The sequence below is a fragment of the Oncorhynchus mykiss genome, chromosome 7, assembly GCF_057628025.1.
Source record: "Oncorhynchus mykiss isolate SJ-2025 chromosome 7, ASM5762802v1, whole genome shotgun sequence".
In the NCBI taxonomy this organism is placed as follows: Eukaryota; Metazoa; Chordata; class Actinopteri; order Salmoniformes; family Salmonidae; genus Oncorhynchus; species Oncorhynchus mykiss.
The window spans coordinates 62,050,565-62,066,516 of record NC_143028.1 but is presented as its reverse complement, the minus strand read 5'-3'; the positions used below and the strand labels follow the sequence as shown (position 1 = coordinate 62,066,516).

Here is a 15,952-nt window from a genome sequence, read left to right as displayed (position 1 = left end):
GAGCAGCTTAGAAAGAAGAAATAGAATGAAGAGAGGATTCAGAGTCCCAAAAGACAACAGAAGACTTGGCCCAGAGAAGACAGTCCTGTATTGCTTGTTGACACAGAAGAAGCCCCCTCATCACCCATTGAGTTCTTGCCACACAACATGGTCAGGGTGTATGAAACTGTAGAGAAAGAATAAGGACCACAAGCCAGGGACTACATACAGACTCTTGTATAGGACATGGCAATTAAGATGAATTTGCAATAAATTAACAACTTTTTTTGGCACCTTGTGTATAAATCAATTAATATTGTTGGTAGCGCCTAACATGTGTGACCAACTGGGATCAAAACAACCAAACATTAATTCTCATATAATTATATTTTTGCACATATCCAGTCAAAAACATTAAACGACACAAAAACCTTTTGATGCATGCATTTATTAATCTAAAATAACATTAATAAGTATTTATAAAATGTTTTCAGCAAATTATAGCATAAAGGTGGCCAACAAAAGCCACATTAGGAACACCTGCTCTTTCCATGAAAAAGGTGAATCCAGGTGAAAGCCATGATCCCTTATTGATGTCACTTAATCAGTGTAGATGAAGGGGAGGAGACATATTAATGAAGGATTTTTAAGCCTTGAGTCAATTGAGACATGGATTGTGTATGTGTGTCAGTCAGCGGGTGAATGGGCAAGACAACATAAGTCCCTTTGAACAGGGTATGGTACAAGGTGCCAGGCACACCAGGTTGTGTCAAGAACTGCAACGCTACTGGGGTTTTCACACTCAGCAGTTACCCATGTGTATCAAGAATGGTACACCACTCAAAGGACATCCAGCCAACTTAAAACAACTGTGGAAAGCATTGGAGTCAACATGGGCCAGCCTCCCTGTGGAATGCTTTCAACACCTTGTAGAGTCCATGCCCTGACAAATTGAGGCTGTTCTGAGGGCTTAAGTGTGTAATAAATAGAACAATTATGATTGTCGGCTCCTAAGCAATTTAACCTCCCAACAATCCACATATTTGTTATTAGAGACTTCTCTCTTCCTGGATTCCCCGCAGGTGAAGGGACAGTAGGGGCACAATCAGCAACTCAATATTAGGAAGATATTTTTAATGCTTTGTACACTCAGTATATGTAGCCTCATTTCGTACCAATTCAATCTCAATCCTTCAAGACAAAAGCATGAGAGTAGTTCACTATGCCATCTCAAGCTCAAGCAATTATGTAGTCCTAATTTGGTTTGCATGTCACTTTTTTGAAAAAGAATGACAGTCAGTATACCAAGTGCAGATTTGTGAAAGGGTGGAGAAGCCTTGAAGCGTAATAACATTTACATTCTAGTCATTTACCAGACACTCTTATCCAGAGTGACATATAGTAGAAATTATGGTTAAGTGTCTTGCTCAATCAACAGTTTTTTCACCTAGTCGGCTCTGGGATTCAAGCCAGCAACCTTTTGGTTAATGGCCGGACGCTCTTAACCGCTACGCTACCTGCTGCCCCCTCCCCTGTAATTGGCAAGAATCCACTTTCTGTCACAGTAGCATGACTTGCCTTTTAGTGGTATTGCTGTCCTTTACAGCAGGTGATGCTCAGAGGGGAATTGTGTCTCACTGTGACGGGTGCCCAAAAGCTATGGAGCAAAAACCAAACCTTCAAGTGGTTAATCATGAAAACTCTTGAGGATTCACCTTGCTGGGAAAAAATGAAAAATCACAATGTGAAAGTTCTCCTGTGCTTCGGTGGTCTAAGAAACTGCAACATAAAATGCAGAGTAAAAATTGGCTATGTTTGATTATGCAATGTTTTGAGGACTGTACTGTAAGAGGGCATCTTCTGATTAGAAAATAAATCTACCTAATTGAAAATATGCCAGTCCATGTAAAAAATGTAATCCTTTGAAGTTGTTATGCAGGGCCCACAGAGGACACTTCTGTCTTGCTTGCTGACACAGAGGTCTCATCATCAGCTCCTGAACTAATTCCTACAGCAGCCAACATGCAGCTACGGAACTGTAGAGAGAGAAGGATAATTAGAGAAATATATTGTTAGCATTTTTCACTTTGCCCAACACGAAGCATTGTTTATTGATGCACAAAAGAGAGAGATCAAAATATGTTACGAACCTGTTTGTTCATCAACACATAGATGACTGGGTTGAAGATGGCTGAGCTCTTTGAGAAGAAGGCTGGAATAGCCATGGCTGTGGCTGTAAAGGCAGCTCCTTTGTTGAAGAAGATCCAGGCAGCAAAGCTTGCATAGGGGGTCCAGGCAATCAGGAAACCACAAACCATCAGGAAGCACATACGTGTCACTTCCTTCTCAGCTTTCTGGGTAGATGCTGAGTCCTGCTGGGAAGCTGCAGCCTGAAAACAAACAAGGGAACACACATGAAATCAAATAATTGTTTGAAAAAAAGTATGGGCAGTATATCTCAACTACATTCAACCACCGAATATGGAATTGATTGATTTGTTGTGTTTAGGAAAAAGGGATAGACAAACTGTCTGTCTGAGCAGTGTACTAGAATTAACCGCCTTACCGCCTTGACTGTGAGGACAAGGCTTCCGTACGTGAAGAAGATGGTGACGACAGGAACACAGAAGTGGCAGGAGAACATGTAGATCACATATGATTCATTGTTGAAGCCTTCGGCCAAGGTGTAGTAATCAGGTCCACATGAGCACTGCATGCCCTCTGGGATATATCTATGTGGGAAAGACAATAAATAAGCCTGTATTCAAATATTTTACTTTAAAATGTATAAAAGGTTATCACAGTTATGCCTTGGATGATGTCTTTGAATGATAGTCTTTCAGAAAGGAGTTTACTATGAATACAATACTTGTCAAATGTATAAATTAGATTGACTTGTGTGCCGTTTATCTATAATTATGTAGTATAACCAGATGAGATGGTTTTTGCCCTTTCTCAGTGGGCAGAATGTTGAGAGGCTATGGTCGGCATCCTATAAACACAAACTCAAAATGTCTACTTCCACCTCAGTGTGTGATGTCACCAGATCAGATCACAATCTTTCCCAAAACCTTCCTGGCCACTCTGATCGGATCTTTGAGAACCAGACACTATTTTAACTTCAGGTGTAAATTAAATAACTGAATCTAGAATAACGTGTCACCTTATTTGAAAGAACTGGTCAGTTTACTATGCCAGTTAAGTTATGAATAACATAACTAGAAAACTGAGGCCAAGACTGAAAAGAGCTACTTACAGTACTGTAGTAGAGAGCTACTCAGGTGGGCTTCCGAGTGGTGCAGCAGTCTCAGGCACTGCATCTCAGTGCAAGAGGCGACACTACAGTCCCTAGTTTGAATCCAGACTGCATCACATGCAGCTGTGAATGGGAGTCCCATAGGGCGGTGAACAATTGGCCCAGAATCGTCCGGGATTGGCCGGGTTATGCCGTCATTGTAAATAAGAATTTGTTCTTAACTGACTTGCCTTTCTCCAGTCTATTGAAGTGGGGAAAGGTTGGCAAATTTTTCTGCAGATTGCTTGCCTGCTCTCTCTACAGTTCCAAACCATTAAATTAACTTCTCATCCAGTTATGTATTAACTAATCAGACTGGGTAGTTGACACAGTTTGTAATTTATCTATCCATTGAGGGTGAATCCTAAATTCCACTTATCTCAAATTTTCGCTTTGTCTCCTATTTAAACCAATGCACAACAAAGTGAAATTTAAGTGGAAGTTGCGATTCGCACCAATGTAATCAACCGGGTATCACACCCTGGTGGTACTCACGCCTCAAGACTATATTACACCATTACGGTCTCCGGATCTAAGGCAAGGCTGCACTGATGCATTCACTGGTTTAAACCGATATGGCCAACATGTTTCTTCTAGTCTTTCCACTAAGACTGAATGAATAAACCACGTAAAAACTAAAATTTTGGGGGGGTTGGAAGACCTATGCTCCATTATTTCTGAGTACAGTAGTCTCCAGAATGTCTGTTACATTTGAGTCATTTAGCAGACGCTCTAATCCAGAGCGACTTACAGTTAGAGCATTAATCTAAAGATGGCTAAGGGGGACAACCTCATATCACAGGCATAAAAAGCTAATTTTTCCTCAACAATGTAACTATCAGTAGAGCCAGATATAGAATGGGGGGAGGGGGGGGGGGGTTGGACTGTTTGAAGAGGTAGGGTTTCAGATGTTTTCGGGAAAATGGGCAGGGACACCGCTGTCCTAGCTTCAGGGAGAAGCTGGTTCCAATATTGGGGTGCCAGGACATAAGAACTTGGACTGGGCTGAGTGGGAACTGCCATACCGTAGGGGTGGGAGGGCCAAAAGACCTGAAGTGGCTCAGGTGTACGGTTTGAGCATAGCCTGAAGGTAGGGAGGGGCAGTTCCTCTTTCTTTTCCATAGGTAAGCACCATGGTCTTGTAGTGCATGCAAGCTTCGACTGGAAGTCAGTGGAGTATGCAGAGGAGTGGGGTGACATGAGAGAACCTCGGAAGGTTGAAAATCAGGTGGGCTGCAGCGTTCTGGAGAAGATGCAGGGGTTCAATGGCACAAGTGGGGAGCCCAGGCAACAATGAGTTGCAGTAGTCCAGACGTGAGAGGACAAGTACCTGGATTAGGACCTGCTCTTCATCCTGTGTGAGGTAGGGTTGTACTCTACAGATGTTGTAGAGCATGAACCTGGGTGTCAGAAAGGGGGAAGGATTAAAGTAGTTGAGTGTCATCTGCATAGCAATGGTAGGAGTGACCATGTGAGGATATGACGGAGCCGGGTGACTTGGTGCTTAGAGACAAGACAAGAGGGCCCAGAACTGAGCCTTGGGGGACACCAGTAGTGAGAGTACGTGGTGTAGACAGATTCTGTCCACGTCACCTGGTAGGGGCGGCCTGCATAGCCTGAGACGCCCAGCCCTTAGGGTGGAAAGGAGGATCTGATGGTTCACTGTGTCGAAGGCAGCGGATATATCTAGGTGGAAAAGAACAGAGGAAAAAGAGTCAGCTTTGGCAGTGCGGAGAGCCAGAGAAGAGCAGTCTCAGATGATTGACCCATCTTGAAGCCTGACTGGTTAGGGTCAAGAAAATCGTTCTGAGAAATGTAATGAGAAAGTTGATCAGAGACGGTGCTCATCCAGAAGTGGTGCTCCTAGTGGCCGGGGACTTTAATGCAGGAAAACCTCTTCTCTACCAGCATGTCACATGTGCAACCAGTGGAAGAAAAATAAACTCTGGACCTTTACTCCACACACAGACGTAAACAAAGCTCTCCCTCGCCCTCCATTTGGCAAATCTGACCATAATTCTATCCTTCTGATTCCTGCTTACCAGCAGAAACTAAAGCAGAAAGTACCAGTGACTCGCTCAATACGGAAGTGGTCAGATGACGCGGATGCTAAGCTACAGGACTGTTTTGCTAGTACAGACAGAATATGTTCCGGGATTCATCCAATGGCATTGAGGAGCATACCACCTCAGTCACCGGCTTCATCAATAAGTGTGTTGCCGACGTTGTCCCTACAGTGACCGTACATATCCCAACCAGAAGCCATGGATTACAGGCAACATCCGCACCAAGCTAAAGGTTAGAGCTGCCACTTTCAAGGAGCAGGATGCCTTCAGATGAACCATCAAACAGGCAAAGCATCAATACAGGAATAAGATTGAATCCTACTACATGGGCCCTGACGCTCATCGGATGTGGTAGGGCTTGCACACAATTACGGACTACGTAGGGAAACACAGCCGCAAGCTACCCAGTGATGTGAGCCTACCAGATGAGCAAAATGCCTTTTATGCTTGCGTCGAGGCAAGGAACACTGAAGCACGCATGAGAACACCAGCTGTTCCGGACTACTGTGTGATCATGCTCTCTGTAGCCGGTGTGAGCAAGACCTTTAAACAGGTCAACATTCATAAGGTCACAGGGCCAGACGGATTACCAGGATTTGTACTCAAAGCATGCACGGACCAACTGGCAAGTGTCTTCACTGACAATTTCAACCTCTCCCTGACCGAGTCTGTAAAACCTACATGTTTCAAGCAGACCACCATAGTCCCTGTGCCCAAGAAAGTGAAGGTAACCTGCTTAAATGACTACCGACCCGTGCACGCACGTCAGTCTCTATGAAGGGCTTTGAAAGGCTGGTTATGGCTCACATCAACACTATCATCCCAGAAACCCTTGACCCACTCCAATTCACATACTGCCCCAACAGATCCACAATCTAAATTGCGCTCCACACTGCCCTTTCCCACCTGGACAAAAGAAACACTTATATGAGAATTCTGTTCATTGATAACAGCTCAGCGTTCAACACCATAGTTCCCACAAAGCTCATCACTAAGCTAAGGACCCTGGGACTAAACACCTCCCTCTGCAACTGGATCCTGGATCTCCTGATGGGCCACCCCCAGGTGGTAAGGGTAGGCAACGACACATCTGCCACGCTTATCCTCAAGACTGGGGTTCACTCAGGGGTGCCTGCTCAGTCCCCTCCTATACTTCCTGTTCACCCATGACTGTGTGGCCAAGCACAACTCCAACACCATTATTACGTTTGCTGACAACACAGCGGTAGGCCTGATCACCGACAACGATGAGACAGCCTATAAGGAGGAGGTCAGAGAACTGCAGTGTGGTGCCAGGACAACAACCTCTCCCTCAATGTGCGCAAGACAAAGGAGGTGATCACGGACTACAGGCAAAGGAAGGCCGAATATGCCCACATTTACATCGACAGGGCTGTAGTGGAGCGGGTTGGGAGTTAAGTTCCTTGGTGTCCACATTACCAAACTATCATGGTCCAAATATACAAAGACAGTCATGAAGACGGCACCACAGGTTAGTGAGTACGGCCTAGTACGTCACTGGGGCCAAGCTTCCTGCCATCCAGGACCTATATACTTGGCGCTGTCAGAGGAAGGCCCAAAAGAATTTGACTCCACTCACCCAAGTCATAGACTGTTCTCCCAGCTACCGCACAACAATCGGAGCACCAAGTCTATGTCCAAAAGGCTCATTATCAGCTTCAACCCCCAAGCCACAAGACTGCTGAATAATTAATCAAATTGCCACCCCGACTATTACCATTGACCAACCCCACCACTTTGTTTTTACACTCTCATACTTGCTGTTTATTTTCTATGCTTAGTCACTTTACCCCTACCTACAAATTACCTCGACTAACCTGTACCCCCGCACCTTGACTCGGTGCTGGTGCCCCCTGTATATAGCCTCTGTATTGTTATTTTCTTAACTCCATTTCTTGAACTGCATTGTTGGTAAGGGCTTGTAAGTGAACATTTCACAGTAAGGTTGTTGTATAACACCTGTTGTATTCGGCACGTGACAAATACAATTTGATTTGAGACAGCATGCTCAAGTGTTTTGGAAAGAAAATAATGGGATACAGGTCTATAGTTTTTGATGTCAGAGGAGTCGAGTGTTGGTTTCTTGAGGAGGGGAGCAACTCAGGCCAGTTTGAAGTCAGAGGGGATGCAGCCAGTGGTCAAGGATGAGTTGATGAGGGAAGTGAGGAATGGAAGAAGGTCTCCAGGGAGACGGGAGGAAGGGATGGGGTTGAGTGGGCAGGTTGTCGGGCGGCCAGACCTCACTAGTCACAGGATGTCATCTGGGGAGAAAGAGGTTAAGGCATGGGGTAGTTCTATGTAAATGAGACCAGTGGACTCAATAGGCTGAGTGAATAGCTGATGTCGTCAACCATTTTCAAAGTGGTTGACAAAGTCGTCCGCAGAGAAGGAGGACAGAGGGGGAGGGATTGAGGATTAAGGAGGGAGGAGAAGAGGTTCATAGGGTTAGACACGGAAGCTTGAAATGTAGAATGTGGCGTTTAGCCTGGATACAGAGGAGGGAGTGAAAGGATGATAGGTCCTCCGGAAGTTTAGATTTCCTCCATTTTCGCTCAGCTGCCCTGTTCTGTAAGCTCTTTTTGCTCGTAACGAGTCACTAGGCCACGGAGCAGAATGGGAGGGCTGAGCTGGCCGGAAAAAGAAAGGAGACAGTGTAAATTATAGGATGTGGAAAGGGAGGAGAGTAGAGTCGAAGAGTCAGAATCAGGAGACCGGAGGGATAATGATTTAGCAGAAGGGGGAGATGATATGGTAGAAGAGGAGAGAGTGAAGAATGTGATGGTGTATTACCATCTGGGTAGGGTAAGATTAGTTAGGATTGGAGGAAAGGTAGACAGAAAAGGAAACAATGTAGTGATCATAGACCTGGAGAGGGCAAGAGATGCAAGGAGGGGAGAGAGAGATGGAAAGGAATGAATCTAAGTCAGACAACGGGAGGTGAGCCATCATCAAGAAATGAGCTTGAGGAACTCTCCAAGGGCACCTGGTGGGTGATAGATGTCCACTCAAGCTTAACATTATTGACAAGTGACAATGACAGTATGGAATTTAAATAAGGAGATGGACAGGTGAGAGAGGGGGAAAAGAGAAAATCTCCACAAAACATTGCAGCCAAGGGGTGGGGAGCGTCTGTAAAGTCTAAAGTCTAGAAAACATACACACATAGTTGACAAAGCTACAAAAGCGCAAAAGGAGACATGTAAATAACTAGGTAAGATACACAAGTGACAGAGTGGTGTGGAGCCTTCCTCTCTCGAAGAACGTCGCAGAACAACTCAGCAGAACCGTCTTTGTTTCGGTGATGGTCTTAGTTTGAAACACGACCGCCACTTACACCTGCTGTTGAGAAACCAGGGGAGACTGAAGAACTAACACTAATTGCTAATTGCCTAGCAGAGGTGCAGAACAAACCTCCCTGTACTAATTTATGATTGTTTAGTAGAGGTGAAACCACTCCCCCTCCAATACAGCCACTGCTTACCACAAATAAGCCACAATTTGCCCTGCCCCTTGATTCTGGTTGATGTGTTAACAACTATCTGCAAATGATGAGCAGTCAGGAGTTCACACACCACGTAGGCTACTGGGAAGACAGTATTAGACAGATAAAGACCAAAACATGATACTTATCACTCCTGGAGATATCAGGAGTCCTCTAGCTATAGAATGATCTGAAGTTACCAATCAGACAAGCTAAGCTGCAGTAACAACATCAGTCAAGTGATCTGAGTCAGATAAGATTATGTAAGCTATCTCACTGACCTAAGGTCTAGCCTAAGCCTATGGGAGAGAGTATTTAGGTTCATGCTAAGGTATCAGATAAGATTCATTGAACTACATCAACTAAACATACTTGGCCTTAACACCCTGCATTCTTTTGTTGGCTATCATGTTTTAAGCTACTCAAGATTGGGCCTCATTAGGTCTGGTTGGACATGGTTAAATTTCAAATCTGTTCACACTATCCTTAAAATGAAATAATTTCTAGCCTATAATTGGCATTATCCCTTTTCACCTCTCCACTAAAAAGGCTGATGTGGCAAGGTTTCTTGAGCAAAACCAGAAAAGGCTATTTGTGGTGAGCAAGATGAGTTACCCCCTTGCAATGTATATCTCTGAGAGACCTCTTATTACAGTTTTTTTTACATTCACTATGACCCATTTCTCAATACTTAGGTCACTTTTTCAAAACTCTTCGCACAGTTTTCCTAACCAACTTTTAGCCTGGCACAGCAGTTAATTTCACATCCAAAATGCACTAAAACTAACACTTCATACATGTCTCAAATCAACTCATTCTTCCATAACACTAGCAATGGTTGTCACCCAATAAGCACACTTTGTCACTCATAAAACAATGACCTAAAAAAAACTAACAACACGTAGCATTACACAATGTTTTCTTTTGTAAAATGTCTTTACAAAACAAGAATGACACCTCTCTACTGTTTAGAATCCACTGCAGTATATGTTACAGGAATGAATCAGACATGATGCAATATGCTTCAATAGGTTTTATGTCATTTTCTGGCATTGAGTGATTCCAAAATACAATAATTTGTATATACACCATCCTCCGATACAGATAAAGTAGCAATGCTAGTCAACCCTGTCTTCTGCATTTGGCCACAGGTTCTCATCCACATCACATCTTATGCCAACTTGGGCAATACACCTAGGAAATAATATTTTGGCATGCCTGGTCCATCCCGGGCAATCTTCTGCAGATATGTCCAGGCATCCAGCATTCATTGCATCCAGGATGGACATTTGATCATGTGGATGGTGGTCATAAACCTTCCACCTCCATGAGGTAAATAATTCCTCTATGGGGTTGAGGAATGGTGAGAAGGTGGTAGGAAAAGTGACACTGTCCTGGGATGGGCTGCAAACCACTCTGTGACTGCACGGGAGTGGTGAAATGCCACATTGTCCCATACAATTACAAACATTAGCCGATTTCGCCCCACTGCAACCCTTTCCTCACCTGACACAACCCTTCCACAGAGGTCATCCAGGAATGAAATGAGATGCTCGGTGTTGTATGTCCCAATTAGCAGTTTGTGTAACAGCAGTCCATCAGATGATATTGCTGCACACATTGTGATGTTGTCACCCCTCTGGCCCAGGACATCCACTGTGGCTCTTTTCCTAATCACATTCCTTCCTCGCCGCCGTGTTTTGGCCAAGTTGAAACCAGCCTCATCCACAAAGATGAATATGTGTGGTGTTTATCTGGTTTCAATCTCCATGATAATAATATTACGGTAGTTTACACTATACCTAAAAACACGCCATTGTGTGCCTCTGCCCTGTTTGGTTTTGTTCAAACCCAGTTCTGTGTTTTATAGTCATCTTACCTGGATATATTGGTTTCTGAGTTGCTTGACTCGTTCAGAGATCCTCTCAAAGGGGACAGTATACAACTGCTTCATACTGACTTGATGTTGTTTCAGGACTGTAGAAATATTTGTTATGCTTACATTGTGAATATTTCCAAATCTAATGTTGTCTGCAAAAACTCTGTTCTTAAAATCTGTGAGTTGTATGCCTTTGTTTCTGATGACCATATCAACATTTACAGTTTCCTGCACAGCAGTGAAAATCCTACCTCTCCTGCCTGTGGGAGGTAACCGTTGGGTCCTAAGCAGAAATACAAAAACAATTACGCACAAGTGGGTTTGGAGGCTTTGCTCAATTTAATTCTGTAATGTGCAGTTCAGTCAGATGCCCTTGCAGAATGCACATCTTATCTGTTGTTTTGCCGGAAATTTCTCAGAATAGATGCCACTGTTGAGCGTTGCAGATTTGGCTGCACTCTCAGACCAGCCTTTTTCATTCATAGACCATGATTTATTACATGATCAATTATAGTAGCCCTAATCTCATCTGAGACTACAGCTCTTGAGCTTCCTCTCAGCCTTCTTCCACCATACGTACTCCTCTCCCTCTCCCAGCCACTATTCTTCCTCTGTCAGCCACTTCTCTATCTCTGGCTGGGTCCATGTTTACATTACAGTACAGCATTATTCCTAAGATGTCCCCTTTTGTATAGATGGTAATGAAATTGATAGGCTAACACCCGGGTAGGTGTTCAGCTACAATGTGATTCAGCTGTGGTTGGTCCAATTGTTTTGATACTATTTCATTTTTGGAATATATTTAGAATATATTTCAATACGGTATTACTGTAGAAATTTAGCAAATTGCTGTCTTATTCAATTTTATGTTAGGTTAGGTTGTTTTTACTAAAGTTTACAGTTTTGAAAAGATTATGGAAACTTGTGCAAATTGACCTGTAGGTACATGGAGTTTTGGTAGTGTTTGTGTCTGAGTGAGAAAATGATTCAAACGATTGAAATTTGAAAGATGTAGTCATTGAATGCATTTTGTGCCAAAGCAATGAACAATGATCCACAGTTTAGCCCACATAGACTGCTGTTGTGCTCACTGTGTGAAGAGTTTTGAAAAAGTGACCTAAGTAATTGAGAAATGGGTCCTAGCGATTGTAAAAATAAAATAAAAACTGTAATCACAGTTTTGAGTTACCTAGACCAGCCAACCAATGGGGGGGCAGCACAGGTCATTGCCATGACCCAGGTGAATGCACATCCGGCACCAGCGTGGGTGGTAGTGAATGTGAAGCTGCCCATGGGCTTGCAGACGACAATGTATCTCTCAATGGCCAGCACCACCAGAGACCACAGAGAAACCTGACCTAGAATGAGACAAGGAAAGTGAGCAGTTATGACTTGTTGTCCAATTGGTTGCTGAGACTTCTTCCAGCATCTCCATCAATGTATGTATCTCAAACAATTCATGTTTTGTAGACCAGGATTGGTTGATAATATCAGTCGGTTAGTTGAGACATAATGGTATTATGTAAATATAGCAACAAAATAACTAGAATTTGACTTAGTTTGGCTGTATTACACAAATACACTTTTATCCAGTGAGACGAGGTGAGACAACCAAATATCACTGTCATAGAAAATACATTTTCCCATAATTCAGTACTTATTAACAAAGTCAGTGCTAGTAGAAAAATATGAAGTTGTGTCTTGCGTGTGTATGTTACTGGATGTTCTCTTACCTCCAATTGTAGCCATGAAACCCTCGATGGCACAGCCCATAGGTCCAAAGACGAAGTAGCCATTGATGGCGGTAAAGAAGGTAATGGTGAATCCAAAGACTACCATGATCATTCCAGCTGCAGCCAAGTTGACCAGAATGAAGTTGAGGGGTTGCTGGAGCTTCTTGTTTGTCGCTGTGACGTACAAGGTCAGACCGTTGATGGGGAATCCAAAACAGATCAGGAAAAACATGTAGACAGCAAGCAGATAGAATTGCCATGGATCCGCCAAGTAGTACTGAGGGTATTCAAAGGGACTCCTTACAAGTCCAGTCCTGTTGGACATGGGGATGTAGAAGTTGTTTCCTTCAGTGCCGTTCTGCATCTTTAACCAGGGAGTGGTTGAGATGAAAAGTGGAGAATCTGCTCTAGCTGCAGTCTAGTGTCTTCTGGCTCCTTTATTATTTGGGATGCTCTGGGTATGTTTATATACACGTCTAAGCAGCCTCATCAGGGATCAACTGGTGATCAACTGGTGATCAAGGAGAATACCACGTGGGGGGGGGGGGGGGTTTGATTGAGAAAGACTTGGATAATTGGTCTTGTCATAAACACCTAGGTGATCTTATCACAACAACATATCTATTAAGGATCCAGTTCAGAGTGGGTTCTGTTCTATATATAGAAACCAGTTTTACTCACAGAGCCTGACAGATTGAGCTGATGCAGTCGCTTTGTCACCATCACAAACACAGCCTGTTACTGAGAATGTGTGTGTGCGTGTGCGTGTGTGTGTGAGAAAAGATGTTGAGATATATATCTCTGCTGTTTGTTTTTACCTGAAAATAAAGTTAACCTCATGCTACCATCTGCAACAAAACTGAAATTCTAAGTCGTTTGAGTAGGATACCATAGCACACTGTTACAGGATCAGCACCTTTCACATGAGAAAATGGGGCATAATGCTTTATCTCAATCAGCCAGACACACATTTATCTCTCAATGGTTTTCAAAAGGAGTACCAGAACATCAAAATTATTTGATGCTGAAGTAAAATTGAAGCATACCTATTACACGCTGTGTGTTGAGCCAAAGTAAGCTTTATAGTTCAAATGTATATATGTATATTTATTGCAGCTTTCAGGATCTACCAAAATATCAGTTCCTTTCTGACTGGGTCTTGCTAGTCATCTCAATCAATAATGTATTTTGAATTATAAGTCTCTTTAAGTCTCTACTGAAGACTCATCTCTTCAGTGGGTCATATGATTGAGTGTAGTCTGGCCCAGGAGTGGGAAGGTGAACGGAAAGGCTCTGGAGCAACGAACCGCCCTTACTGTCTCTGCCTGGCCGGTTCCCCTCTTTCCACTGGGATTCTCAGCCTCTAACCCTATTAAAGGGGATGAGTCACTGGCTTACTGGGGCTCTCTCACGCCGTCCCTGGAGGGGGTGCGTCACCTGAGTGAGTTGATTCACTGATGTGGTCATCCTGTCTGGGTTGCCCCCCCCCCCCCCCTTGGGTTGTGCCGTGGCGGAGGAATTTGTGGGCTATACTCAGCCTTGTCTCAGGATGGTAAGTTGGTGGTTGAAGATATCCCTCTAGTGGTGTGGGGGCTGTGCTTTGGCAAAGTGGGTGGGGTTATATCCTTCCTGTTTGGCCCTGTCCGGGGGTGTCCTCGGATGGGGCCACAGTGTCTCCTGACCCCTCCTGTCTCAGCCTCCAGTATTTATGCTGCAGTAGTTTTTATGTCGGGGGGCTAGGGTCAGTTTGTTATATCTGGAGTACTTCTCCTGTCCTATTCGGTGTCCTGTGTGAATCTAAGTGTGCGTTCTCTAATTCTCTCCTTCTCTCTTTCTTTCTCTCTCTCGGAGGACCTGAGTCCTAGGACCATGCCCCAGGACTACCTGACATGATGACTCCTTGCTGTCCCCAGTCCACCTGGCCGTGCTGCTGCTCCAGTTTCAACTGTTCTGCCTTATTATTATTCGACCATGCTGGTCATTTATGAACATTTGAACATCTTGGCCATGTTCTGTTATAATCTCCACCCGGCACAGCCAGAAGAGGACTGGCCACCCCACATAGCCTGGTTCCTCTCTAGGTTTCTTCCTAGGTTTTGGCCTTTCTAGGGAGTTTTTCCTAGCCACCGTGCTTCTACACCTGCATTGCTTGCTGTTTGGGGTTTTAGGCTGGGTTTCTGTACAGCACTTTGAGATATCAGCTGATGTACGAAGGGCTATATAAATAAAATACATTTGATTTGATTTGAAATTTGATTATGAACACCCACTTACATTGAATGTTTAAATATTCATGTTTAATGTTTAATAGTTGTATATAGTATGATAATCTCAAGTCCAGTATTGTATGCTGCAGGTTAGCTAGCAAAAAGCAACATACTGTATATTCAGAATAGCAATATTTAGCTATTTATTAAAGGAATATAACTAATCGTTTTTGCTGCTTGTCACAATAACTTATCTATACATTATGCACTGTGGTTGGCTATTATTTACATTGAAAATAGAATATTGGATTATATTAACTTTTGATAAGGTCATCAATAGAAGGCACTGTCATAGATCTGTTGCTAGCAAGCTAACCGTCAGTCGGTTAGCTAGCTAGGTAGTAGACTGCATTTCTATGAATAATTCATGATTGGAATAATCTATTACTTGTTTATATCATATACAAAAGGAAATGTTTGATACCAACGGTCAGTTATTTTGTATCATACAATTTCGATTTCACCTCTAGTAAAGTTATATTTTTGCTAACTGATCAGCTGAACAAATAAAAAAAGCAAAACAACAAAAAACTAAACCACCAAAATATTATTATGCATACCTTTATTTGTCCTACATTTTTATGATTTTACAAAATATCCACAGCATTTGATTCAAGGCCCCAAAAAATTCACAAAAACACCATACATTGGAAAAGGTCTCTCAGGATGCTTCAACGCATCCAAGTGCAGATCACAAAGTCAAGGTTGAGACATCCATTCTTCAGATGTTTAAATGAACTACCACATGTATTCCACAACAAGAATAACAACTCAGTTCAGCAAACTTGTTGAGAGCAGCCATTTCATGATGTATTGACTGGGCTGTACCATCTTATTTAGTGTTGTAGTGTTGTACTTAAATATGGTGAACGTAACCTTTTACTGCAGTGGGCTAAATCAGTGTCACATGGAGTGATTCTTGGTAGTTTAAAAAACAAATCTACTTTGAAACAAAAGTGCACACATAGTTACGGCCTTACAAAAAAGAAGACACCTGTACCATATCATTGACTGCAGGAAAGGCCTCTATGACCTATATGTGTACACCTTAGCTTCATGAGAATATCCATGCTCTATTGCTTAATTAACACAGAGTTTAGTGTCAGTACTGTCAATCCCAAATACAAATCGCAGACACGACCAGTGGCCAAGGAGGACATGAGGATATGAGTATGAGGATACTGTATGTTTCTATGCAGGGTCCACAGAAGGCACCTCTGTCCTGCTATTT

General features: G+C 43.2%; 1 protein-coding gene across 1 annotated transcript; it reads right to left on the bottom strand.

The window, feature by feature from the left end:
* Nucleotides 1–411: 411 nt before the first annotated feature.
* LOC110528330 (green-sensitive opsin-like) lies at nt 412–12,945 on the bottom strand. Its single transcript, XM_036983907.2, has 5 exons — nt 12,455–12,945; nt 11,911–12,079; nt 2,546–2,711; nt 2,130–2,369; nt 412–2,015 (listed from the first exon to the last, which is right to left on the bottom strand). The coding sequence occupies exons 1-5, from the start codon at nt 12,816–12,818 to the stop codon at nt 1,911–1,913; spliced, it is 1,044 nt and encodes a 347-aa protein (XP_036839802.1). The 5' UTR covers nt 12,819–12,945; the 3' UTR covers nt 412–1,910.
* Nucleotides 12,946–15,952: the final 3,007 nt, after the last annotated feature.